This window comes from Microtus oregoni, unplaced genomic scaffold (assembly GCF_018167655.1).
Source record: "Microtus oregoni isolate MIOR12 unplaced genomic scaffold, Mior012 000000F_ref0000247, whole genome shotgun sequence".
Classification (NCBI taxonomy): Eukaryota; Metazoa; Chordata; class Mammalia; order Rodentia; family Cricetidae; genus Microtus; species Microtus oregoni.
Genome location: NW_024543059.1, coordinates 13,687,502 through 13,714,240, shown reverse-complemented (window position 1 = coordinate 13,714,240; position 26,739 = coordinate 13,687,502). Strand labels below are relative to the sequence as shown.

General features: G+C 50.0%; 1 protein-coding gene across 2 annotated transcripts in view; it reads right to left on the bottom strand.

Annotated features, from left to right (window-relative positions):
* Positions 1–2,437: 2,437 nt before the first annotated feature.
* Ap3b2 (adaptor related protein complex 3 subunit beta 2) overlaps positions 2,438–26,739 on the bottom strand; it is a 34,659-nt gene continuing 10,357 nt past the window's right edge. For both annotated transcript variants that reach the window (XM_041653819.1, XM_041653828.1), the window contains 22 exons: positions 20,277–20,437; positions 19,988–20,054; positions 19,719–19,901; positions 19,353–19,636; positions 19,140–19,194; positions 18,677–18,748; positions 16,449–16,511; positions 15,988–16,120; positions 15,604–15,713; positions 14,611–14,787; positions 9,551–9,737; positions 8,270–8,388; positions 7,692–7,800; positions 7,181–7,298; positions 6,623–6,803; positions 6,425–6,485; positions 6,089–6,195; positions 5,711–5,939; positions 5,237–5,321; positions 4,902–4,999; positions 2,945–3,083; positions 2,438–2,851 (listed from right to left, as the gene is read on the bottom strand). In XM_041653819.1, coding sequence (XP_041509753.1) covers positions 2,701–2,851; positions 2,945–3,083; positions 4,902–4,999; positions 5,237–5,321; positions 5,711–5,939; positions 6,089–6,195; positions 6,425–6,485; positions 6,623–6,803; positions 7,181–7,298; positions 7,692–7,800; positions 8,270–8,388; positions 9,551–9,737; positions 14,611–14,787; positions 15,604–15,713; positions 15,988–16,120; positions 16,449–16,511; positions 18,677–18,748; positions 19,140–19,194; positions 19,353–19,636; positions 19,719–19,901; positions 19,988–20,054; positions 20,277–20,437 — 2,889 coding nt within the window. In that variant the 3' untranslated portion in view covers positions 2,438–2,700. The remainder of the gene's footprint in view (positions 2,852–2,944; positions 3,084–4,901; positions 5,000–5,236; positions 5,322–5,710; positions 5,940–6,088; positions 6,196–6,424; positions 6,486–6,622; positions 6,804–7,180; positions 7,299–7,691; positions 7,801–8,269; positions 8,389–9,550; positions 9,738–14,610; positions 14,788–15,603; positions 15,714–15,987; positions 16,121–16,448; positions 16,512–18,676; positions 18,749–19,139; positions 19,195–19,352; positions 19,637–19,718; positions 19,902–19,987; positions 20,055–20,276; positions 20,438–26,739) is intronic.

The following is a 26,739-nucleotide window of genomic DNA, read 5'->3' as shown; positions in this document are numbered from 1 at the left end:
GGAGGGGGAGAAGGGTGGGAGGAGGGGGAGAAGGGTGGGAGGAGGGGGAGGGAAATGGGAGGCTGGGAGGAGGTGGAAACTTGTTTTTTTTTCTCCTTTTCTCAATAAAAAAATGAAAAAAAAGGTGAGCTATAGAATCATATTTTCAATGCATACCAAGGTCTTCAAATATCTAAGATAGCTTGGATAGCTAAAAACGTCTATCCTCCACAACCCAGTCAACTAAAATGGTCTGTGAGAAAAATGTCCCAAGATCAATAAATATGTGTGCATGCTTGTGTGCTTATGGACCCTGTAAGTTGACATCTGAAGGCGGTCACTGTTTTGTTTAGACTGGCTAACCAAGGAGTCCCTGGGATCCTGGGATTGGACTTCTATGTGGGTGCTGGGAACTCAAACCCAGGTCCTTTCTCAAGCTTGTGTATCAGGCCTTACCTAGAGCAATTTCCCAATCCATCTGTGTTGATATTTCTTAGAGATTCTCCTGTAACCTCTATCAAAGCTGATTCGGAAGTAAAAATTAGCCCAAGTCCAGCACTCAAGTCCCACCTCAGACAAAGCGGTGATAAAAACAGAAATCCTGCGGGGTAGAATTCAGAGTCTCCAGGCTCTCCTGAAATCAGCAGCTCCAGCTGCTGTCTGGTGCCACGGTGCCTGGCAAATCCCCAGAGCCAGATGTAGGCCATCCCCTGGTACTGCTTTTGTTCTCTTTCCCTAACGGGGCCACACCTATTTCCCCTGGCATACTTCTGAACAGATGGGTACTTAAGTGGCATGGCCCCGGCATACACAACAAGGATCTAGAGCTTCGGTCACAGAGCACCAGAAGCTTTGCCTCAGCATCTCAAGCTATCCATGTCCGAAGGCTATTCTCCACAACCCGGTCAACCACAGCGTTCTGTGAGGAAAGTATCCCAAGAGAGTAAACACCAAACATGAGAACAGTGCACACTCTAGTTCCACGGGGGAGAGAGGGGTGGTCATAAGCCCCATTCGAATAATAAAGTTCTGAGAAGGTCTATAAGATTTCATTTAAGTCCGCAATCCCTCATAAACTTATTCTACCCTATTTCTTCCTGGTTGAATACACAGTGATTGAATTCCTGCTGCTCACTCAGCCTGCTTCCTCACCAGGAAAGGTATCCGGGAAGCCAACGGGCTTATCACAGGTGTGGAGGCTCTCATCCTCACTATTCTATGCCACGGTGCATACTTAGGACCGCGTGCTCAGAATCTGGACTTTTTTTTTTAATGTTAAAGACTGCTTCATGCATTGCATTTACATTTTTCTACATTTATTTTACGTATGTGCCACAGCACAGGTGTGGAAATCAGAAGATGACGTGAAGGAACTGGTTCTCCCCTTCCACCAGGTGTCTCAGGGGTCGTTAGGCTTGGAAGCAAGCACCTTTGTCTGCTCAGCTAATAAGATGGGGCCTTGGAATCTATTTGTGAACAGAGTTCCCAAGAGACTGAAGAAAGGTTTCTTGAGAAGCATGGTCGTATATCTTCTGTTTCTCCTCCACTAAGATGGCCAATCGGGTCATCTCACAAGCTGGGAGGGGATCAAAGCTCCAGACCTTCTATCCGGATATAACTGATGTATTTTGAACTGCTACATATTTGGGGAATTCCCCATATGATGAGTCCCTTCTTCCCAAAGGGCTTATGAGGGAAACCAAGGCAAACTGCCAGCCACTAATGGGAACCTGCTTCTGCTCAGATGTAGAAAAGGGCTGCGGGGAGAGGGCTGGGAAGCTGGCTCCACAGTGAAAGTGTTTTCCAGGCAAGTGGAAAGACCCCAAACCCCACGTGAATACTGTATGTGTGTAGCAGCCTACCTGTAATTCTAGCCTGGGAAGGTGGGGACAGGACTCCCAGAGCGAGCTGGCTGGGGACACTAAGCATATCAGCAAATTGGTGTGACTGAGAGACCCTGCTTCAATGAGTAAGTTGGAAGAATGAGCAAGAGTGATGGCTGACATCAACTTCAGACCCTGACATACACATGCATGTATACATACACACGTGTTCATATTATGTGTACACACACCACAGTGTGCCCACAAACATGTAATACAGTTACACACTCATGTAAAGAAAAAGAGGTCAAGAAAAAAAATTGAGACAGATTATGTAGTTAAGACTCGCTTTGTATTTGTTACGTAGCTAAAGAGAATCCTGAACATCTGGTCTTCCTGCCTCCACTTTGCACGTGCTGGGACTCTAGGCCAGTGATACCACACCCAGCTGAAACTGAGGACTCCTTCCAGCTCTGCCTGGCGTGCTCTCCTAGATGCCTCTCACTCAGAGCTTCCGACACACTCCTGCCTAGAGGTGGTCAGCTCAGTTACCAACCAGAGTCTACCGGAGAGCCATGAACAGCTTCCCCTAAACCCCCAACCCCTTAGAAGGAAAGGTGAGCCACAACCCAGGGAGAAGACATTTTATTGAGATTTTTGCTACGTAAATACCTACAGAAAGCCGAGGGAAGGGATTGCTGGAGGAGCAGCTACTATCTTCCTCTGCAGAGTCACTAAGGAACCCATGGGAAACAGGTGGGAGGCAGATAGTGCCCCCACACTAGGTGGGTAATAGGATGGAGGGAGGAGTGAGGGAGGAAGGAGTAGAGGGGAGAGGTGTGAGCAAACGTCACAGGGAGGGACAGGTGACGGTCACTGAGGTCACAGTGCTGCAGAGTCACTGAGTCAGAGCCTGAATCACATCTTTCACCAGCATGGTGCCGATCACCATCTTCTCACTGTTGACAGTCAGCTGGGCAGGTCCAGCTGGCCGGGCATGCAGAGTCAGCAGGACCAAGCTCCCACTAGTCAGTGTCCTCCCTGCAAACCTGAGGTGGGAGCAGAGGAGACGTGCCCTGGGGCTTGGGGTGCTCCTTCAAGCCAGGCGCCAGCAGAGCCCACCTCTGCCCCTCCACTCGTACCTGTACTCATCAGATGTCCCACAAGGAACACGGCCCAGGTTGGCCGTGGCGGTCACTTTCTGCACCACCACGTGGTCACTCCGACAGGTGTCTGGCAGTGTGAGCTTCTCCGTGATTTCATTCATGCCTGTCAGCTTTCCTGGGGTCAGAGGTCATGATGAGGGCAGAGGCTGTGGTGGATACAGGCTAGCACCTGCACTAGCTAGCGAAATATTCTCAGGTTCTCCCAGGCTCTGCAGGTCAGAATCACCCTCACCAGGCTTCTATTTGGCCTTTCTCCTCTGACACACTTGCCTTGTTTCTCTCACACCCTCCATTCTTGGCCAGCAACACCACCCTGTCACTGTCCATCGCGCTGGTCATGCCCACATCTACCCGTTTCTGAGAACTTTCTGGAAGGGGAAGCGTTCCTCATGGTGGTGCCCTGCTCTCTCCCTAGTCATGGCCAAGGTCCTCCACAGAGGATCCTAAAATCTCCCTCACGCCACTGCAACTGTGCTATCCCTCTTTAGTAGCCTGCTCTCCCTGAGCTCAGCATGGGTACTGGCATGCTGGATCCAGAAGTCTGTGGCCATTGCAGCCTACAGGCACCTCCTAGCACCTTCCTGCCTTGTCAGCTCTCTTTGCTCCCTCCCTAATTCCTAAGATTCTGTACAACCCCTCACCCCCCACCCCCCTTGCTACCACTGCCCCCTCTGTCAGGGTGATGTCACCCGCACTCACAGCTTCCATTCCCACCTCTGTGCTTGTGACTGCAATCTGCAGGTGTTTGCTAAGCACAGATTTATATATTGAATCACATCCTAACACCTCCCAAAATGCGCTTCAAGATGGCCTGGCCCCAAAACCAGCCAGGCTGTTCTCTTGCCTGCCTTGTTCGTTCTTTCTTCCAGAGTAGGGGTCTGACTAATCTTTAGGCTATAAGCCAAATGCAGTTCACTACCCAAATGGCTTGTGGTTCTGTAGCTGTATTGCTTTTTTTTTTAAGCATTGAGCATTTCTTGAAACTTGAAAATTAAAGTTTCCCAAATATCTAAATAAAATATTCTTAGGAACATAGCCACACCCATTCATTTAAGTGACTGTTTCATGTAACAGCAGTAGAGCTACCTTATTACAAGAGAGACCACATGACTCTCAAAACCGGAAACATTTACTCAGTAAACGCTCACCACCTGCTCGAGGTGGAAGGGCATTGCCCATCTCAATATCAAGTCAGGGATTCTAGAGTCAGGCTATGGTCCACCTCCTCTCCATCTCAAGGCTACTGTCTATAGCTTGCCTCTTCCCAATCTCTCCCATTCCAGCCCTCTCATGCCTTCTGCCATGGCTCTGACCCTGCCTCGGCATCTCTCAACGGGTCTATCACAATGACCTTATCACTACCCATAATATTTGTCCTTCACCCCAAGAAATTGAGGCCAGAGCTGTGTGAAGCCCTTATTTCCTCCCCTGATGTAGGGCTACCTTTTCCCACAGCTGGCTTCTCCGCTCTTAGCTGTGAGTGTTACCAGGCTGTTCTTTCTGAAGAGGATGGAGCCTTTCTCCTGCTTCCATGACTTGCCACTGCTAGAAAGCTCCCCCCTCCTTCCTGCAGTAACTTCTGGGATCCCTGCTCACTCTGGAATCCTAGACCAAGAGCCTTTAGCATAGCATTCAGGGCTCCTCGGAACTAGGACAAACAATACCAACTCCAGTTTTGTTCTTAGTTCTCCCCTCTAGTAGGATTCCCGTGTCCTAAACAGAATTATTCCCAACACTTTCCACCATACCTCTGCATGCACTGTATCCCCAACTGGAATGCAGGCCCGGGCTGTGTGCGAACTTTCCCAAGCCTCACACATGCCTCAGTCTTGGTGAAGACTTTTGAGAGAGGCAGAAGCTACAGGGCCCTCTCTGTCCAAAGGGCAGAGGCTCCTCCCACATGTCTGCACAATCCACCACAGGGAGCACTCACCCTGCTCCTTCTTGAACTCATTCTCACTCATGAACACAGGGGCCATCAGCTCCCCAACAGGTGGCTGAATGGAGACATAGAACTGTCGGGTTTGGGTGCTGGGAAAAGCAAAAGGAGACAGGAGCAGAAATGAAGCCAGCAACCACTTCCCTCATTCCCATTACCTTGAGGCAGAGCATAGCGGCAGAAGAGTGAGATGAGATCTCAGGCTGGGAATGGCAGCCAGACCCACAGAACTTAGTGTAGCCCACCAGCCACCCTCTCCAGCTCTGGTCCTCTCAGACCCTGCCCCTCTCCATCCCATTCTCTCACTACCACATGAGTTGGGGACATACCACAGCTGGAAGTTGGCTGCCTGGGTTGAGTCACAGAAGTTAATGCCCATCACAGCAGTGGTGGATTCTCCAGGTGCCAGGGACTCTGGGTGATGTTAGAAAAGCAATGAGGGGGACAGGAAAGGCCATGATTGTCCCGGAACCCGGTATGGCTTCAGTCTCTCTTCTCTATCAGAGCAGACTAGCCCTCTGGATTCCCAGATTTCTGTGTCTCTGGAGACTGTCCTTGGCTTCCCCTTGAAGCCTAAGTACCTTTCCCTCACCCACTCTCAAAACTGCTTAGTCACCTCGGGCCCTAATATGAACTTGCTTATTTCTTATTCATCTTGTCCACCATGGTGTAAGTCATATTTAATTCCACCTCTGGTTCCCCATAGCAGGGCACCTGGCTTGACCCTAAAATAGTATCAGCAACTACAGAAAGACCGAATCTGCTAGGGGCCTCTTCCTCTACCCTCCCAAGGCCCTCTGTACCAATTTCAGGGAATTCTTGGATGCTGATGCCAGCCGGCAGCTTGGGAGTGCCCACATGCAGCCCCTTGATGGGAGTCTCAGAGTTGTTGGAGAAGTAGATGTGTATGGACACCAGGTGGGGGTCCCCAGAGAAAGGCTGGCGACTGAAGGCATAGTCTACGGCCAGCCCCTCTCCGGCTACCCGGTGCAGCAGCTCCTGCCTCCCAATGCTGGACACTGGACTCAGCAGCTGCAGGGGGAGGAGAGGGGAAGGGAGTTCAGAAATAATGCAGAGGATAGCCAGTCCCAACCAGGGTATTCCAGCCATCATTCCCACCTCCTAGCATACAGGCCCAGACCACAGGATGCAGCTTTCAGCTAAGTTCTTCCCCAGCTCACCGAAGGTACCAGAGTAGAGTCTGTGAGTGTCAGGCCCTCCAGGTCAGCAGCCAGACTGGTAGATACAACCATGGGAGGAGACACAGGTTGGACACTAGGAGGGGTAACTGGGAGTGGAGGGGGAGAAAGAAAGCTGGTTAATGAGGAAGATGAAATTAGGGTGGTCTTGGGTTGAAAGGAGCCCAGGGCTCAAGGAGCAAAATTCAGCACCGTGGACAGCGAGAGACACAATAGCCTAGAAACCAGAATGACCCAGGACAGACACCCCAGACTCCAGGACGCCTCTTAAGTCACACGGGGCTTCCTTCACCCGTGCCTTCTACCATTCAAACTCACAGTCCTCTAGGTCAAGCAGGGAGATCTCCTTGGCTACAGGGGCACTCTTGCTGCTGGGAGGCTGAAAGAGAAAAAGAGGGGGTGGAGCTATGAGGAAGAGGAGCACCCTAGCCTTCTCTGGCATGGTGGGAGACATCACAGTCTGTTCTGAATGGTGGGAAGACGTCTGGGGGGGGGGGGTAGGAAGCACACTCTTACTGTTTTCTTCCTCCAGGAGGCAGGTTCAGCCTGCTCCTCCTCCGACTCTGACGTCACCTCGGACTCCGAGGAACTGCTGCTGGACTCGCTGCCCTCCTCGGATGATGAGCCCTCCCTGTGCCCCTCTGGCACCTTCTTCTTCTTTGTCTTCTTCTTCTCAGCTTCTTCATCACTCTGTTCACTAAAGGGGAGTAGAAATGGTGAGGCTAAGGTCCAGCCTGGACCCCCTCGTCTCCCCAAACAGGGGACTTTTCATGACTTCTCTTGAAAAGCAGAGATGAGAGTGGGAACCCTGGGCCAGCCAAGCCTGTATCTACTTGTACGTGGCCCCATAAAAGCTTTAACCTAGCTGGTGCCATCTTGGACTCCAAGCCCCCAGTTACATCTCTGCCACTCCCAGGAGGTCTTTAAGACCTCCCAGACCTTGGCAGTCGGGCAGAGCCACCAGCCACAGAGCAGTGAGTATGAAGGCCCCCAGCATCTTGCGGGAAGCTCAGGGCTGCCTCGAGACCCGGATGTTTCTTTTCCAGACTAGCTCCCCAAGGCTCCTCTGCTTACCTCTCGCTGCCTCCTCCTTTCTCTTCATCCTCCTCGTCATTATCTGAGTCACTACTGGACTCCCCAGAGCCGCTCTCGCTGCTGCTCTCACCCTCAGGCTCACTCTCAGATTCCGGCTCTAGGGAGGAAATGTGTCAGGTCTCTGCTGCAAACGAAACCCCCGCCACCAACAACGAAGGCCCTCCCCACTATATGTAGAGGCCTTTCTGGGTCCACGGGAGTTGTTTGGGTTCCCAGCTCCAGGCTCAGAACTGAAACTTCAACTCCATCTGATCCATCCCAACCCTAGATGCCAACTGAGGCTTCAAAAACATGGAAGGGCCCACACATGTCATTTGGACAGCACACACGTCTGAGAACGGACACTTGGGTTCGCAGAGGCTGTGGCTCATAAGCAAGTGCACGACCATGGTCTACACACAGGCAGAACATGCGCCACCGCAAGGGCGTGCACATGGGCAAGACATCACAGTCTGTCCTGAATGGCGGGAAGTTCTACCCCTCTGCTCACCGCTGTCTGCAGACTCAGTGGGGCCAGACTCCCCCTCGGAATCAGAGTAGAAAGGCTTTTCTTTCTCCTTCCTCTTCTCCCGATTTGAGCACTTGGTCCATTCGGGTACCTGAAGATGTCATGAGAAGGGGCCGTTTCCTCAGGGTTGGAGGAGGGGGAAGGAAATCTCATGCCCTTCACACCCCTCACAGCTCTTCTTGGTTCCCTAATCAGGCCTGACCCCAAGAGAGAAAATGGAGATGCACGGAGTCCATACAGAGAGGAGTAAATGGTTCACAGCCATGACTGCACCCAGCCAAGGAGAAAAGGGCCTAGGGCACAGCACACAGGGAGAGAGGAGGAGGAGGGTACACAGCACACAGAGGGGACCTCAGTGTATTCGCCCAACAGGCCCACGTGGATCTCAATAAGGGAAAGGTCTTCTTCCTGTATGTGGGGAGGGTATGGGGGGCTGGGATGGCACTGCCAGGGCTCCCTGCTGCTGTCCCTTACCCAACACACACGAATGCGCGCACGTTCACACACTCACACACATACATAAACACGCACGCATGCACACACGTGCCAAAGCTACTGACCTCTACGTTGCGCACGGACGGATCTGGGGCTTCCTCTGGCCAGTCTGGGAGCTCCTGGTATCCTGTAGCCTTTGCATTGAGCAGGTGGGACAGAGAGCCCAGCTGGAAATGGTCACGATCTGAAGACAGGTTTACAATGAGGCCAGTCGTGGTGGTGCACAGTGCTTGATATGGGGGTATGCGATTCCTAGGCGGGACTGGGTGCTGATTCTAGTGGGGGATTCCCAACCTGGGCAAGGAAACAGATGGCTCCACCCCCTGGTGACTCCTGTACCCGACTACACACAGGCCTACATGCTGGGAGAAAAAGCTTTCTAGTCAGTCCAGGACAGAGACTAAAGAGAATGTGGACACGGTGTTAAGGGAGAAGACTCCAGGGTCAGAGATGCTGCCGGCCTGGCTGCTCAGGTGTCAATGGGGAGGCCAAAGTGTGAATGTGGCTCCCCCTTCTGGGCACAGCCAGGCTTAGAAAAAAGTCTACCACGGGAGGTCAAGGAGGCCAGCTAGGCTAGCAGAGGGAGAGAGGACAGATCTGGTGGGACTCTGTGATCCTGGGGAGGGACAAGCAGTCAGAATGGAGTGTGAGGAGAGTTAGGGTCACAGCAGACAGATGGTGTAGGACAGTAACACAAAGACATGAATGAGGATGGTTTCAGGGCTGTCCAGCATCCTGGGAGATTTCCATCACTCTCCTACATCAACCTCTGAGCCCCAGGCGAGGAAAAAAAAAATGCAGAAGTACCAGGAAAACCAGGCTCTGCGCAGGAAGCATCTTTCCTGGCTAGGCCCTGGCTTGGGTTTCTAGGGCTAATGAGCAGCTGGCGCAACCCCTCCCCTCCCAGGTCACAGAGGCTGGGAGGCTGGAGACCAGGGCTTGGGTTAACCTCAAGTGATTGCACTCATGTTGGCAATGGTATCCTCGGGATTGTTATAATATGGCCCTCTCCTTTGCACGTTCTACCTGCCTTCCTGGGTTCCTTGGCATTTAACATCCTAGTATAGAATCCCAAGCCCAAAGCCTGCTCAGAAGGGAGGTGAAAGAGGAGCCTAAGAAAGGGAGAGAAAGCAAAAGTCCCATGTGACAGAGAGAACAAATATTTAGGTGAGGCAGAAATAGTTAAGGCTGCAGTGGAGCCTTTGGGGAGAAGAGCAGATCAGTTTTGCACACAGGAGCGTGGTGCCCAGCCTTAGGTGGCCTTGGGTGAAATCCTGGACCCTGGATCCTGGCCCAGCCACTTCCTGCCCTCTCTCCCAGGAGGTTACCCTGGCTCCTGCTCCCACCTTTGAAGGATGACTCCAAGACAGGGGCTGGCTTAGGGGCCAAGAAGAGTTTCTTGGCATGGCGGCTGAGGGCACCACCCTGCTCAGAAGGAACGATGAGCTGTCGGGTGAAACGGGCTCGATCTCGGATATCGTAGTTCTGGTCGTACTTGGCCAGACTCAGCACATACTGGGTCAGGAGCTTTGTCTGAGGAGAGAAGAGAGGGTGGCTCAGGAGTCAACAGAGGGTGGGGACCCAGGAGACTTGGAGACAGCTGTGTTCAGTCAACACATCCAGGGAGAGAGTCTCTTTCTCTTGTATGTACATCACTCAACTTTCCCCCCCAGCCTGCCCTGGTTCTCAGCTCTACATTTCAGCTTTCTGGTCTGACTTATGATCTTTGGACCAGCAAATGAGGTTGCTCTCTCCTCCCTCCTGGTCCCGGATTCTATTCTTCTCATTTCTAGTCCCTAGTGATCCAGGCCAGCCAGCCCCTTTCCTCTGGCACAACAGGGTTAGTGGAAGGCTAACTTTGCTACACATTGTGGTTTCCAGGCTCCACCCCCCACTTCAAAGAATCAAGACAATAAGGAGCGAGGTAAACAGGGGTTCTTCCACAGGAACTATCAACACACAGAGTAAATCCTGAACAGCCTAGGGGGTCTCAGAGATCCCAGTCTGTCCCCTAGATGATTCTAACAAGATCAAAATGGCTCTGCCTCTGAGGTTTGCGGAGGTCATGTGGAGTTCACGGCCTGCAGCTGTATCTGAGGACCAGAAGTCTCAGATACCGTCCCAATCTTGGCCTAGTCTAAGCTGCCTTTGCGTGATGGCAGTGGGGGCCGCCATCATTTATGAAGGACTTCTGGAGCTAAGTACTGTGCCAGCTGTTCCCCGTTCTCCGCCATCTCCACGATCCATCCAAGTGGTAGGTACGATCGCCTCACTTCAGAAAAGCAGAATCAGGAAATGGCTTCTTCAAGGTTGAGAAGCCCATAGCTACTATACCTGAGTCTGCATCAGAGGTCCCATCCCTGTCACTGCCTATGCCTTTGGCCCAGATCTCTATGTGTCTCTTCCCTATCACCAAGATCACAGCTAACACTAGCGTATGTGCAGGTAGCAGGCAAGAGCAATACAGAACCTAGGGACGACTCTGGGACTCGGAAGATTTGTGATGACGCAACACCACATCCAACCATAGACAGGACTAGTTTGCTAACCCTGCTGCCACCAAGTAGACATCCGAGATGAGCAGAGATTTCCAGGTGCTGGTCCAGAATCAGGGCTGCGGTTGTGGTATAACTGTCCCATATCACTTTAGGGACACCCGTGTCCCCACTCTTACCTACACTATGCTTTCCATGGACTCTGATGCCTCACATCCAGCTCAGCCCCTCTAGTACAGGAACGTCCACAATTCCACCCCAGATTCTCCTAATACAATGGACTCAGAAACATGCACACGGGACGCCGCCGACCATCTGACCAGCCCAAACTGATAGACACCCTTGACAACACGCTATTAGGATACAGTGGCACATCCATCCCCTCCCCTCTAGTTTAGGACAGCATCTTCTTCCATAGGCTTCACCGGTGGCCAGTAACAGACCATCTCCTTCCCTCGTCTCGTTCTAGAAAGAACACTGAAGGGCTGGGTCCATCTGTCCACAGGCCTAATCCCATGTCAACAATCCAAATAAAAGGCTGGTCTATGCACTGCTGCACTGCGAGGTTGTCCGTCTGTAATAACCCATGCACCACTGCACCGCGAGATTGTCTGTAATAACACATGCACTACCACACTGCAAGACTGTCTGTAATAACCCATGCACTGCCACACTGCGAGATTGTAACAACCCATCACCTTTGCTCACTTTAAAGAGCCATTCTTCACACCATGTTCAAGCTCTACCCCAGAGCCCCACTCACCTAGCTACAACGTACTAAAACTGTAGGCTGTTGTGGTTGGAGAAATGACTTGGAGGTTGCTTTTCCAGAGGACCTGGGTTCAATTCCCAGCACCTACATGTTAGCTCACAACCATTTCTAAGTCAAGTTCCAAAGGATGTGATGCCCTCTTCTGACGTCCATGGACTCCTGCATGTATATGGCGTGTGTACAAATATACACGCGCACACAGAGGCATAAACACACACATTTTATGTGCCTGTAAGATACATACATAAATGTGTATTTATTTTATGTGCCTTGTATATATATATGTATATATAAACATACATATGTATATATGTAAGCACATAAAGAAATATGTATTTATTTTATGTGCCTTGTGTATACATATATATGTGTGTGTGTATATATATATGTATATATATATATGTATACACAAGGCACATAAAATAAATACACATTTCTTTTCAGATGAGGCTGTTCAAGAGAACCTAGGAGCCAAATGTTATATAACGATAACTCCTACTGACCAAGGGGTCCAGCTGCCAGGGAAGAACACTATGGGACATTCTCAATAACCCGTGTCAACATTCATGCTAACCCACACACAAGTCGCTTCTGAATGTTTGCACTTTGTGTAACCTCCTTGCCTTGGTGTGAGCAAGGCCTGAGACTTTGGAATGTGGCAAGGGTGATGGGCGTAGAGGCCTGTCTTGCTAGTACAAAGGCTCTAGGGAATTTGTCCCTTGTGGTTTGGAAAAATGAAGTGGCCACATTGGGAGACTCGCATAGAAGAAACTGAAGACAGCTTCTAAAAACTAGGAGGAGTCTCTAGCTGGAAGTCAGCAAGAAGTCAGGGCCCTGGATCCATAGCCACAGCAGTGCTGGCATTGTGTGAGCCAGAACATGAACCTGACACTGTGTGAGCCGGGACGTGACCCTGACATTGTCTGAGCCGGGACGTGAACCTGACATTGTGTGAGCCAGGACGTGAACCTCACACTGTGTGAGCTGGAACATTGTGTGAGCTGGGACGTGACCCTGACATTGTGTGAGCCGGGACGTGACCCTGACATTGTGTGAGCCGGGACGTGACCCTGACATTGTGTAAGCCGGGACGTGAACCTAACATTGTGTGAGCTGGGACGTGAACCTGTATTCAGCATAGCCTCCAGGTGGAAACCCAGCCTTGGCCTACACTTCTAGGACAGTCTTGCATAAGACCCAACTGAGTCATAACAGGTTCTTGACCCATAAAAACTGAAAGAAAATATCGACATTATCTTAAGCCACTAAGTTGATAGTAATTTATCATGAAGCTACTAAAAGCTTACAGGATTAAAATATGGCATTACCATGCCCACACCTAAGGGAACCATCTAGAAAACAGGGTGCATGAATGAATGAATGCACGTGTAGTTAGCAGTGATGACTACTCAGAGTCCCAACACTTGGTGGCCTGCCTCCCTTGCTTGAGTCCCTGGGGTAACACTACCCACTGTGACTCAAAGAAACCAGTAAAGAAGTCAACTGTGGCTTATACCCGAGTGGCAGCTACACTGGGGAGGCCGAGGGAGGGGCATCGCTATGATTATGAGGCCAGACTAGTCTACAAAATGAGTTCCAGGGCAGCCAGGACTGTTACACAAAGACCCTGACAACAAAAAAGGAGAAAGAGGAGAAGGAGAAGAAGGAGGAGAAGTCATCAACTGTCACCACCCACCATGACAGTGACAACTGCCACGCAGACAGGCCCAAGGTTATAAAAACACAGTGACCTCAGGACCCTGGCTGAATTCTGAGCATGCCACACTCCCCACTGCGCGAGCGCTGATTATGCCCCTTTGCTTGGTTTGCTTCCTTCGGGTGTTGGGAGCTGAACCCAGAGGACCAGAGCTTTGTGCATGCTATGCATGTGCTCTACCACTGAGTGACACTCTCTAGGTCCCCCAGCCTGCTCCTTCCTCCCTTCCAAACAAGACAGCACCTACATAATTGCTTCCCCATGCTGCTCACTCTCTCAGGGTTGATTCCCCACAACACTGATACATAAGACCCAGTACTTGCTGTCTCTACATGTAGCTACTGCCCTTCTGTCTGACTCTTTACCAGAGCCTGGCACTTGGTGGCCCAGCCTATCCCAACTCGAGTCCCTGGATTCAGGCCAAGCACTATGAATCAAAGCCATCAGTAAAGATGCCACGTGCTGTGATCCCAAGACTGCCGTAGGACAGCAAAAGAGCCACTTTGAGGGCACACTGCGGTCTCGGGCTATCGCTTTACTGTAGAGCTGATCCATTCATCCGGATATTTTGTTTCAGGGATCTGCAAGCATTTTCTGGAAAGGGTCAGAGAGTTTTAGGTTTTATAGGCCATGCGTACTGCTTTAAAGCAGTCAGCTCTACCACGGTAGCATGAATGCATCCATATGTAGAATGTAAATGAACGTGCTCAAATTGAAATATTTGTAAAAATAAGCCTCAGGCCAGGGTAAGCCTGTGAGCAGCAGTTTAAGAATGACAACAACATTGCTGAACTTCCCTCTTGTTTGCAGTCTCTGGCTCCTTGAAAAGGTCTGTACATTCTGCCTTATCCTTGGAATAAGCCGTCTCAGGGAATACTGGATAACCAAAGGCTCTAATACTCCAGCTTACTTGAACCACATCCTGGGCCAGAGTACCTCTCATAATCTTTTACCTTTCAAAAGACACTGTTTACCAACACCACCCAGGCTGTAACACAATCTTGACCTTAACCCTGGCACAGACAGGCCAGATGTCACCAACCTTTGGGAAGAGGTCACAACCCATGTCCCCTGGAATACATGTTCTCCCATCAACGCCCATCACGGCCAGCCCCTCCCTTAGCTCAATCAGCATAAGCATTTCAGAGCCCATGTTCCAAAAGGTGACAGATAAAGTCTCTCTAACATCAAGACATGAATATACACAGCCTCACAAGAGACTGTCTTCAGTGGTGACTCCACTTGCCTCAGGAATAGCTCTGGACACTGGGGAGGCACTGGTTACCTGCAAGACTAGTTACCTGTCCTAATATGTCTTTTCAGAACAGAGTCCAGGCCTGCAGGAGAGAGTCAAAGGAATGCTTCCTGGGACAGCCCTTGGGGGTCCAGATAAAGCTCGTGGGGATGTCTCTCCCTCCTTACCTGCTTTGAGTTGGTCAGGTAAAGCTTGGCTGCCAGGTTGATGACCTGCAGCTTCACGATGTCCTCCTCCGCTGTGAACGACTTGGCCATTTTTCTCAGGACATCAGGCGCAATCTTGGGCACATGCTCACAGTACTCTCCGATGAGCCAGAGGATGCTGGCTCGTGCCATGGGCACCTGTGGGTACGGGCAGGCATTAGGACGAGAGGAAACAGGCTGGTGTGGGTGGGAGGAACTGCGAAGGAAATGGTTGCCATCTGTGCTGGCCTACTGTCTTCTAGGTGTCTGAGGATAGGGGTAGAGGGGGAATAAATGTAAGTGGGCCTTTCATAAACAAACCCCTATTCCATATGGTTTCAGTATCACAGGTAAAGCTGCCAAGCCCTAACGTGAACCATGGTTTTCTAGATTTATTCCTGTACTGCCATGTCTGTATTTCTGAATCTCCAGTAATTAGGGCTATTTAAACGCTTCAATGCAACAGAAAAAGAAGGGATTAATCAATCAGCCATCTTTGGTGAGAGCTTTGGTGGGAAATAAAGAGCGGTGGGAAAGGCTGAAGAGTTCTGTGATGGACCCCGTAGGGATACTCTTAGACAAGGTCACACGGTCCAATCGCTCTCCTTCTACCTGAAGAACTTCCAGCGTCCATTTGGAAGTTGATTTGGATGAAGCTAAAGCATTTGGTTACAGGGTCTTAAAGTCATCGGCAGGGCTAGAAAGATGGCTCCCAAGTGAAGAGCACTTGGCGATCTTGCCGACGACCCAAGTTCAGTTCCCAGCACCCATGCTGGGCAGTGCACAGTTGCCTGTAACTCTAGCTCCAGGAATCTGAAGCTTCTGGCCTGGCCTCTGCAGGCACTGGCACGCATGCACACATACACACACACACACACACACACACACACACACTTTAAAAGCACAATAACTCTTTAAAAAGAAACCACGGGGACCACGTTGGGGCAGGCTGAGAACGTGGAGTTGCTCCCTCACCTGGATGTTGTCTGTGAGCTTTGCCAAGTGTTTGATGATTTCCCCGTGCTGCGCCGGCTGCATCTGCAGCAGCTTCTTAATGACCACCACGGACTCTGCGACCACAAGCTCTAGGGAATAAGAATGAGAACGTGAGCCCCACAACAGACGAATGGCTGCACCAAGGCGGACAGGCACACCTGCAATGCCCTTGGCCATCCTCTTCCTCAGCTCCCTGCACGTCTCAAGCAGCCCTCCAGTTACAGCAATACCTGGACACTAACCAAAGCAGACGGACGTTGTACCGAGACACACAAGGGAATACCCGCTGGCCAGCGGGGTCAGACATTCAAGCACACACACATACACGGCCAAGGCCAAGCACTTCTCCAGGCAAACACTGACCATCGCGGTTGGACAGAAGCTGTACCAAGCCATTGAGGCAGGTGTCGCGGACTCGGCCTATGTTCGTTGCACATCGTCCAATGGCCTGGATGGTGGCTGCCACAAAGTCTTTGTCCATGCTGCGGATGTAGGTCTGTGGGATACCAGGACACAGTGACATCCAGTAAGTAGTGACCCCACAGCGAAGGGCTTAAGGATGACCTTCCAGTGATCCCTTATTTTATAATTCATCATGCCAGAGATTAAGTCTTGGAGGACTATGACATCACCAAACGACATCAGGGGAGTGCTCAGCCCTAAGCCAACAGAAAGTACTGGAAGGGGGACCTAAGGCCACAGTTTCTGCAGCTTGGGGCTCTTGCTGAAGGTGAGACCCATCAGGCCAACTCTCACTGGGTAATAAGGATCTGCTGGGCACCCTGCCCGGGGCTGCTGGCTATAGGTTAGCCCATGGCTTGTACCTGGAATTCCCGTAGAACGGTGGGGATGTTGGTCTCATTGGCCAGGTTGGTTAGCACTTCCAGCTGCAGGGAGAGGCAGAGAGGCAGAAAGTGGCCAGTGTGGTCATCAGGTTGTCTGGGCTTTTACTGTACAGACTTTATAGACTAGAAAGCAATACTCAAGGGAGTTTTGCACATGCTCAGTGCTGTGGAAATGCACAAGAGGATCAATGTGCCTCCTCAATGAAGTCCCCGACAAAGAAGAGATGAAGTAGGAACATAGGATAGAAAGCAGTCTCTGAAAGACCTGGCCACTCTTCCTGCTTCCTGTCTCGGAGTCTTGGCAAACCATGAGCATGGAGCAGGTCTTCCCATGTCTGACCCTGCATTGACTTAGGGAATTCACCTTCATATACCAGGTCTCGGTTCAGACTCCACCTTATCAAGGAAATCTTCCTTGATTCAAAGGATGGTGGCACTATTCTAATTCTGAATATTTTTTTAAAAATTTATTTTATTTTATTTTTTTTTTTTTTTGGTCTTTTCGAGACAGGGTTTCTCTGTGGTTTTGGAGCCTGTCCTGAAACTAGCTCTGTAGACCAGGCTGGTCTCGAATTTTCTGCGAATGCTGTTTCATCTATGTACCTTGTTCATGCAATACCTGCAGAGGCCAGAAGAGGGCACTGGATTCTGTGAAATTAGAGTTGTACAAGCGGACATGAGCCCTCGTTGTGGGTGCTTGGAATGGAACCCAGGTCCTCTGGAAGAGCAGCCAGTGCTCTTAACAGCTGAGACACCTCTCCAGCCCTAACGCCTCCTATCTATATCTCTCCGCACTCTTCTCTCTTGACACATTTCATTGATGTATTTTTGTGACTGTCTTGTGATTAGCTGCTTAATGCCTCCCCCCTCCACAAGACTATAATCTCAACAAAAGCAGGGTCTCTGACTCATTTGCTTCACCTTGAACCCCTGGATCTATACCTGTTTGTCGTTTTGTTTTGAGACAGCATCTCAAGTAGCCTAAGTTGGCCTCGACCTTGATATGTGGCCAAGAATGATCTTGAACTCTTGATGCTTCTGCTTCTACCACCTGAGTGCTAGGATTACAGATATGTGCTACTTCACCCTGGTTATGGAGTACTGGGGATCAATCCCAGAGTCTTGTGCATACTAGGCAAGTATCCTCCCCTTGAGGTCCCTTGAGTCCATACATCTAGGATCAGAGATAGGAAAGTTAGCCACTGTTTGATCGACGTAATAGGATGGGAGTGGAATGGTAATACAGCTGTCAACACTGTCCCTGTTGGCCGCGCGTGTGCTGGAAAGTCAGAAGGGGCTGGGATGTGAGAGACAGGAAACCGAGAGGGAAAGAAAGCACGGCAGCACACCCAGGTGACTGCACGGGAGCAACACCACTGCCTGGAGCCTACACACTTTGGGGGTGATTATGAAAACAGAGTCTTTCTGGGAAGTGTCTGGTGCACACTAGACAGTGCTCTAACTGTTTCCTCCAGGATTGAAACATTGCCTCCTGCAGGAAGCTCCTGAAGCAGGAAGGGAAACAACTCACAACATTTTCAAGAAGAATCTGAAACAGGATTCACTAGGCCCCTCCCTAGCAGAGTAAACATACACGCTGAGAATCCCTCTCCATCTAAGAGAAGCTGCCAGGATCGGAGTAGCTAAGCTGCAAAGTAGAGTCTCAGCCAAGCCAAGCGGCAAAGACTCTGAGACCAGCCCAGCTGCCTGGGAGAAGCAGAACCACCCAGCTGCCTGGAAGAGGTTTAGACCAGAGTCACTTGGAAAGGACATTCTCCCATCTGTTGAGCTGCCTGCAGGCTGTGCACTATGCTTCCTGTTCCCAGCTTCTGGGGGGGACCTTGGTGATGCAGCTGTCTTGAGCCATTTGTGCTCCTGAAAGTGATCCCTCACCCATACTCTTGTAGGTGACCCAGTAAAACGCACTGGTTCACCCAGGTGGACTTGGATGACATCTGTACCTTGATTTGTCGTGGTGTCCCTCTCTGGGATGAGCAGGCCTGTGTGCTGCGTCTCCCCAGTTTTGTCCTGTGACCCAAACCAGAGGCAGTCCCCCACCACCAGGGGCAGTTTCCCACCACCCAAGCCTGGAGCTGTGCTCAGCTCCAGAAAGAGGCCAGCACCAACGTGGCCAGCATTAGTTAGCCCAGCTGGCATTCAACCAGGCAAGCAGGAATCCGGGGCCATGCACACTGTCCAGCACTCACCTTCAGGATCTTGATCTGGGTGGGGTCTGTGGACCTAATGTAGAAGCTCTTCAGGTAGGGTTCAAACATACCCTGAGGAAAGAGAGCATTCCTGGAAATCTCCACCACAACCCTAGCTTTGCCTCAGACACACCTGCCCCTCCCAGCACAGGCCCTATGTCCCTTAAAACCTCAAAATGCTCATCCTTGCCCCCATGCCCTCCATCCACCTTAACTCTTGACTTATTTTTTTTCTCACTGGGCACCCACCTCCCCATCGCCCCTTCAGGGTCTAAATCCTGCTCCTGGTTTGCGTTTGGGGTCTTGAAAACCTATACCCTGCACACAGCGTTAACCCCCCTACCTTTATCTACAACCCTCTTCATCCCACCCCAATTCCCTGGTCCTCCATGCTCCCACCCTCTGTCCCAACAGCTCCCACAGAGCCCGCAGGGTCCAGAGCGGGCCTTGAATGCATGCTCACCCGGCGCTTGATGGACATGGTGGCCACATTCTGGAGCACTACGTACTGCACCTCGCTGTGGAGAGGATGGGTCAGAGGGTTCTGAACCCCTCAATTGGGGCGAGGGGCCGTGGGTCGGGGAAGCCAGGTTGCCAAAGAGTAGGGAGGAAGGAATGGGGGGGGGGGGCGGGATGAGCATGGGCTCGGGCAGCCGAGGGGCGGGGCTTCCCGCACCTGTGGCTGCGCAGCAGGCGTACCAGCGCCTTGGCGATGACGCCCACCTCCGCCTTGGGCGCCAGATGGAAGTAAAGCTGCGCCACGGCCATGACCACAGCGGCGCTGCGGCTCTGCAGCAGCGGCTTGGTGTTGCGCAGCAGCAGCCGATGATCCGGATCCATAACATATGGCTTGCGAGCCGGCAGCGCGGCAGTGGCTGCCTCCTCCGAACCGGGACCTTTAGCCTCGTCTTCCTCGGAGCCATAGAAAGCCTTCTCGGGATTCTCCTCTAGCAAGGACTCCTACAAGGGACATGACTGGGTCTGTGGGCGCCTTCCCGGGGTGACTTCCCTCCCCTCCGCCGGAATGGATTCTAGAACTCACGTTCTGCGTGGGGCTCAAGAACTGTGTGCGCGCATAGCGCGTGAGCATGCTGATGATCACGACTTGGCCCCACTCCTCCACGTCAATGAGTAGGTTGCAGAGCTTCCGGTAGTTTTTATGAATCAGGTCAATGCGCTCCGGACAGACCTCCTCAAACGCCATCACTACACTGCCCGCCACCAGCTGGGGAAGCAAGGTAAGAGGTTGTGAAAGGCAAAGGCAGAGGAACCAGAACCAGCTTCTGTCCGGTCTTCTCATAATGCACTCACCGTGGTCTTGTCTGCCAGAAGCTTCTCAATGACTTCTATCAGCTGGTCCTTCTGATCAGAGTCCAAACTGAGGGAGAACAATGGCGGGGAAGATGTCCCTTCCTGTTCCCAGGCTTCCCAACAGCGTCCCCAGCCACGCAATCCTCAGGCACAGAGACCCACTCGCCCTGTGTTTGTTGGATCCCCAAACTGTCTTACTCCAGCCTGCATGATCGCGGTAAGGTCATGGGTGAGCTTGGGGCTTAGGAACTGAGGACCCTGGAGGACGAAGGGCAAAGGCGGGGCAGACCTGTAAAGTTTGGGGATGGCATGAGCAGCTGTTTTCCGAACGTAGGGTGACATGTCCGAGGCAGCTTCCTTGATGGCTAGCATCATGATGGGCACTATGATGGGTACACGGATGCTAGAGAGGACACGGAGGGCACTGGCACGGATCAGCTGGTTGGGATCCTAAGGACAGAAGTGAGAGGGCATTAGATCCCCTAATGGGAAGACAAGACACTATTCCTGCCTACTACCAGATCTTGCATCCCGGGGGGGGGGGGGGGGGGGGGGGATATGCTAGCTTGTGTAGCTTGTGTTAGGAACCTTGGTGTCCCTAAACAGATTCTTCTGAGATTGAAACACTCCACCCTGCAGAGAAGCTCCATATATTCAAGAAGACCCTGAAACTGACCAGATTCTCTACCGGAGTAAATCGTACAAGCTGAGAGCCGGCTCAGTCTAAGAGAAGCTGCCAGGAGCAGAGGAGCTAAGCCGCAGAATAGACTCTCAGCCAAGACCAGCTGCCCGGGAGAAGCAGAAACCGCTCAGCCGCCTGGAAGAGGCTTAGGTCAGAGCCACTTGGAAAGGACACTCTCGCACCTGCTGAGCTGCCTGCAGGGCTCCAGGTTCTCCGCTTTGTGAGCTGTCACCCATGCTGGGGTCCTTGGTGATGCAGCTGACTTAGGTCGTTTGTGCTCCTGTAAGTGACCCTTCATCCATACTCTCGTAGGTGACCCAGTAAAACTCACTGGTTCACACAGTTGGACTTTGGTGTCCATACTTTGGTCATTTGTGGGTTCCCTATCTGGAGTGAGCAGATGTGTGTGTGTATGTGTGTGGGTATGTGTGTGTGTGTGTGTGTGTGTGTTGCCTCTCACCAGGCAAAACTTTGGCAAACAAAACTTTTTTTTTTGGGGGGGGGGACGACTACCTCTTGGCTCGGGGTGTTAAACCCTGACACGGAGCAGCTTGGTTTGGGAAAGGGTAGAACATTTCAGCACTCTTTCTCAGGAGCCAGCATCTGTCTACACCAGCAGCGCCTGCCAGGAAATGCAGACTGCTGGTCCACAGTTCACCTTGCCACACCTCTCCCCCAGGAGCCTATCAAAAGTCGCCCTTCTTCTCCAATGTGTAAAATCCAGCCCGGCAGTGGTGGCGCACGCCTTTAATCCCAGTACTCGGGAGGCAGAGGCAGGCGGATCTCTGTGAGTTCGAGGCCAGCCTGGTCTACAAGAGCTAGTGCCAGGACAGGCTGCAAAGCTACAGAGAAACCCTGTCTCGAAAAACTAAAAATAAATAAATAAAACCCATGTGTAGGCTTCTCCTGCTCAGATGATCCCATACAGGCCTGCTAACAGCATGCACTCTCCTGCTATAATCTCAGATCTAAGCACTATCTTCCCACAGTGGGAGTAACCAGGGGTTCTCAACCTGTGGGTCACAACCACTTTGGGGTGTTGAATGACCCACAGGGGTCACACATCAGATATCCTGCAGAGCAGATGTTTACATTATGATTCATAACAGTAGCAAAGTTACAGTTATGCATTAGCAATGGAGATAATTTTATGGTTGGGGTCAGCACAACATGAGGAACCCGGTGTTAAAGGGTCACAACAGTAGGAAGGTTGAGAGCCATGCTGCAAACAGACACTAACCCTGCAGAATAGTAGACAACAACAGTACAGGAAAGCAGATGTCACCCTGGTTGCCCAGCTGGAGAGGGAGAGCCACAAAACCAGGTGTGAAAATGACGGTAATGCCCGGCAAAATTTTGGAACTGAGTTTTAGTGGTGTGGTTTAAAAGCATTGATTTAAAAAGCAGGAGCCTGGGCTGGAAAGATGGCTCAGAGGTTAAGAGCATTGCCTGTTCTTCCAAAGGTCCTAAGTTCAATTCCCAGCAACCACATGGTGGTTCACAACCATCTATAATGAGGTCTGGTGCCCTCCTCTGGCCTGCAGGCATACACACAGACAGAGTATTGTATACATAATAAATAAATAAGTATAAAAAATTATATAAAAAAAAGCAGGAGCCTGTGTTTTCTTAGACACATCGCATCACGTCAGCCATTACAACCTGGCCTGCTGACCCTAGCTGAGACTCCTAACAACAGCAGATACAGAGCCTAAACTGACATCTCCTATGACCAGATGGTGCCTAGCCCGGTTGTCATCAGAGATGCTGCATCCAGCAACTGATGGGAACAGATGCAGACCCACAGCCCAACACTAGGTGAAGCTCTAGGAATCCTGGAGAAGAGGGGGAGGAAGGGTAGCAGGAGCTGAGGGTGTGGGATGGGGTGGGGTGGTGTCAAGGAAAACTCCAGTCAACTAACCTGGGTTCATAGGTGACATAACTCACAGACTCTGAACTGACAACCAGGGAACCTACATGGGACTGACCTAGGCACTCTGCATATATGTGACAGTTCTGTAGCTTGGTCCTCTTGTGGGACTCCCGACAGTGGGAGCAGGGGCTGTCTCTGACTCTTTTTTACTGGCTTTTGGGACCCTGTTCCTCATACTGGGTTGCCTAGCCCAGCCTTATAGTCTTACTGCAAGTTGATACACCATATTTTGTTAATATTCATGGGAGACCTGCCCTTTTCTGAATAGAAATGGAGGAGTGAATGGGGAGGGGGCAGAAGGAAGGTTGGAGGAGAGAACGGAGGGGGAAGCTGCAGCCAGGATGTAAAATAAGTGAAAAAATAAATTCATGTTTTTAAGAAACTGGCCTGCTTTATTTTACCATTTTTCTTTTGAAAACAATCATAGGGACAAAAAAAACCCCAACTGTTTTCAATTTGGAGGAGGAAATTAAACTGGTAGATATGAACACTGTGACTCTTGATTTCAGCAAGGCATTCTGGGAATCTCTCATAACAGTTCCTGCATTGCCACCCTCGATGCAGGCCTCTGGGTTCACATAATCATGTGAGCATTTTAGGAGCAGAATTTGGGCCTATTTTATCTCTGTCATCATAGCCACATGAAGGTGTGTTAAAGTTTTTTACACATGAGTTACATAAAGTTTTAACACCTGAAGGGTGCTACAGTTTTTTTTCTCCTTGCTTTCAGGATCTTCCAAAGTAAGACAGAAAAATACTGGGTGACTAGTCATGCAGTTCTATGCATCCATAATTTAATAAAACCTAGCTAGGAAAGATTTATTAACAAAACATTGATATCCTGGAAACAATACATGCCACACACTCCAAGCTGATACCCTGGCTCAGATAAACTCTTGGTTTTAATACAAAGGAAGCTACACGAAGGAAAACACAAAGTTAAGGGACAAAATTAAAATTCAGAGCTTTGCACTGGGTGTGGTGGTGTGTGCATGAAGTCCCAGTTACCAGAGAAACCGAGGCGGGACTGAATGTTTGAGGCCACCCTGCGAAACTTAGCAAAACTGTGTCCTAAAGTAAACAGAAATAAAAAGCCCATGAGCCCAATATGATTGTGCACATTTAGAGCCTGAACACTCAGGAGACTGAAGAAGAATTGGGAGTTCCAGGCTAGCCTGTACTGCAGAGTAAGTTCAAGCAAGGCCCTGTCTCAAAACACTGAAAGGAAAAGGGTGGGGTGTGTGTGTGTGTGTGTGTGTGTGTGTGTGTGTGTGTGCTGAGGATGTAGCACACTGGCAGAATGCTTGTCTAGCAAGTTGGAGGTTGGAGGGCCTAGGTTCAAGCCCAGTAGGGCACTGGATCCTGGATTAGAGACTCTGCGAAACGAAATAAAACATAGTATTTCACAGGCGACCCCAGGGGTCACCCACAGAGACAGAATGACAGAAGAAGTCTAGATTATCTGTTTGCCACCCACAGGGTTGACAGAGAAGTGCTGAGCAGATATAGAAAAGAAAAACAAAAAACATGGCTTCAGGCTAGCTGATAAAAAGAGAACCCAGGCATACACAATGGCCCAGACAGGCCCAAACCCAGTAATCAAAACAAGAAAACTCTGTTTATATTATGAGTCCATTTAAAAAACAGTATTTCATCATTTAGGAATGCATAACTAAGCAATAAAAGAATAGACGTGGTTTAGTGAGATGGCTCAGAGGATTAAAGCACTTGCCACCAAACACTTGAGTTCCATCCCTGGGATCCACATGGTGGAAAGAGATCTGACCTTGACACATACTTGCACACACAAAAAAAAGTAGATTAAAAGCATGATTTTAGAAAATAATACACATATACTTGTGAAAAGTATGGGAGATACACAGGAGACTTTGGCTGTGTGATAAACAGTATTTGTGCTGGTATAACATGACATTAATTAGATCTTCTATGAACATGGAATATTCTTTTGAATTCTGGTGACTGAACCCAGTGTCTTGATTATACTTAAACCCATTTTTTTAAAAATTACAAGCCAGGCAGTTGTGGTACATGCCTTTAATCCCAGCGCTCAGGAGGCAGAGGCTGACTGATCTCTGTGAGTTCGAGGCCTGCCTGGTCTACAAAGTTCCTGGACAGCCAGAACGGTTTCACAGACAAACCCCGTCTCAAAAATCAACAAACAACAACAACAACAACAGAATTATAGCTATAGAAGTTTCAATATAAGTTTCAATATAATATAATGGTTAAGAAACAAATACGAGAGCATTGTAATTGTCTAAAGTTAGGGTAAGAGGTGGGGCATATGGCTTTACGAAGGAGTGTGGTCCCGATTACTGGCAATGTGTCGGAGACGTTCAACAGCAAAGACTGCTAGGCACAGACCTCAGGACAGTTCTACTAGCTGCCTATTTTTTTAAAATAAATATTTGTTGAAATATATAACTAAGTCCATTTTTAACACAAAATCCAGTAAGTGCATGGTTGAGATACTAGAGCCTACAAGCCCTAAATACTATATGAACATTTTGCAGCCTGGTTTTAAGTACCTTCTTTTTATTTCTTCTTGTACAATGGATTTCAAAAAAAAAGCAAATTAGCTCATTTAAATACACACCATTAAATTAAACAGGTAATGCATGGTTAGGTAGGTAATACCAGTATTTTACTTGACACCATTCTGATTTCAACACATCATGATTTTGTAAAATTGTAATAGTGAGAAGAGACAATTATAAATCCACAATCTCATAGGAATTAAAGTTAGAAATAATTTAAAGATTAGTTAGTTCAGTTGAATATTTGCTGTGAGAGACTCCTGCCATCAGAATTCTCCCTGACAGATTGCCATGTGTCTGCTAAGTGTCTGACGTGAGTCACAATTCATATTCCTCTATGGGTAGAGGTAAGGACTGAGAGTCTCCACTGTCAGGGGCTCAAGTGATTCATACTGAAGGCAGCCTGCTGTTAAAAAATAAACCTACTAAGGGGGCTAGAGAGATGGTTCGGCGGTTAAGAGCACAGGCTGCTCTTCCAGAGGGCCTGAGTTCTATTCCCAGCAACCATCTGTAATGAGATCTTGTGCCCTCTTCTGACCTGTAGGCTTACATGCAGAGTACTGTATCTATAGTAAATAAATATATATTAAAAAAATATAAATAAGCCCCTGTACCTATAGTAAATAAATATATATTAAAAAAATAAAAAATAAACCCACTAAAACTTAAGTTGAGATGTAATCCCTACCCAGAGGTATTAAGACCAACTTTTGGAGATGGGACCTTTAAAAAGTGGCTGTGTCGGGGGGCTCTGGATGGGCAGATTAATGCCTTAAGAATGGCTCTGTCTCTTGTATGTGTCCCTCTCACCCTGTGTCACCTTGGGACTCTGAAGAGCCAAAAAGCCCTTGCCGATGTGCCCTCCTCCTGGCCTTGGACCTTCCAGCTTCCAGGGCTGGGAGATGGATAAACCTTTATTTTATTTTACATGCATTGGTGTTTTGGCTGCGTGTATGTCTATGCGAGGGTGCCGGATTCCCTGGAGGTGGACAGACTCTCAGGCAGTTGTGAGCTGCCATGTGGTTGCTAGGAAATAAACCCGGGTCCTATGGAAGGGCTGCTGAGCCATCTCTCCAGCCACCCTTTCTTTTTTACAAAAGATCCAGTCTGTTGTCCAGTTATAGCCACACATGATGGAGGAAGGTCATTGGCTAATAAAGGCACTGCCCTGGCCCATTTTATTGGTTAGAGGATAGGTGGGAGGAGTAAACAGAACAAAATGCTGGGAGGAAGAGGAAGTGAGCTCGGAGTCTCAACAGCTCTCCTCTCGGGAGCAGACGCCTGAGAGAGACGCCATGCTCCTGGCTCCTGGGCAGACGCACGCTATGAAGCTCCGACCCAGGATGGACATAGTCTAGAATCTTCCCGGTAAGCGCACCTTGGGGTGCTACACACAGATTATTAGAAATGGGCTAAATTAATATGTGAGAATTAGCCTAGGAGAGAATGGGCCAAGCAGTGATTAAAAGAATACAGTTTCCGTGTAATTATTTCGGGGCATAAGCTAGCTGGGCAGGCGGCCGGGGTGTTGGGGACGCAGCCCCGCCGCCGCCCTTATTACTTCACACACAGGCATCTC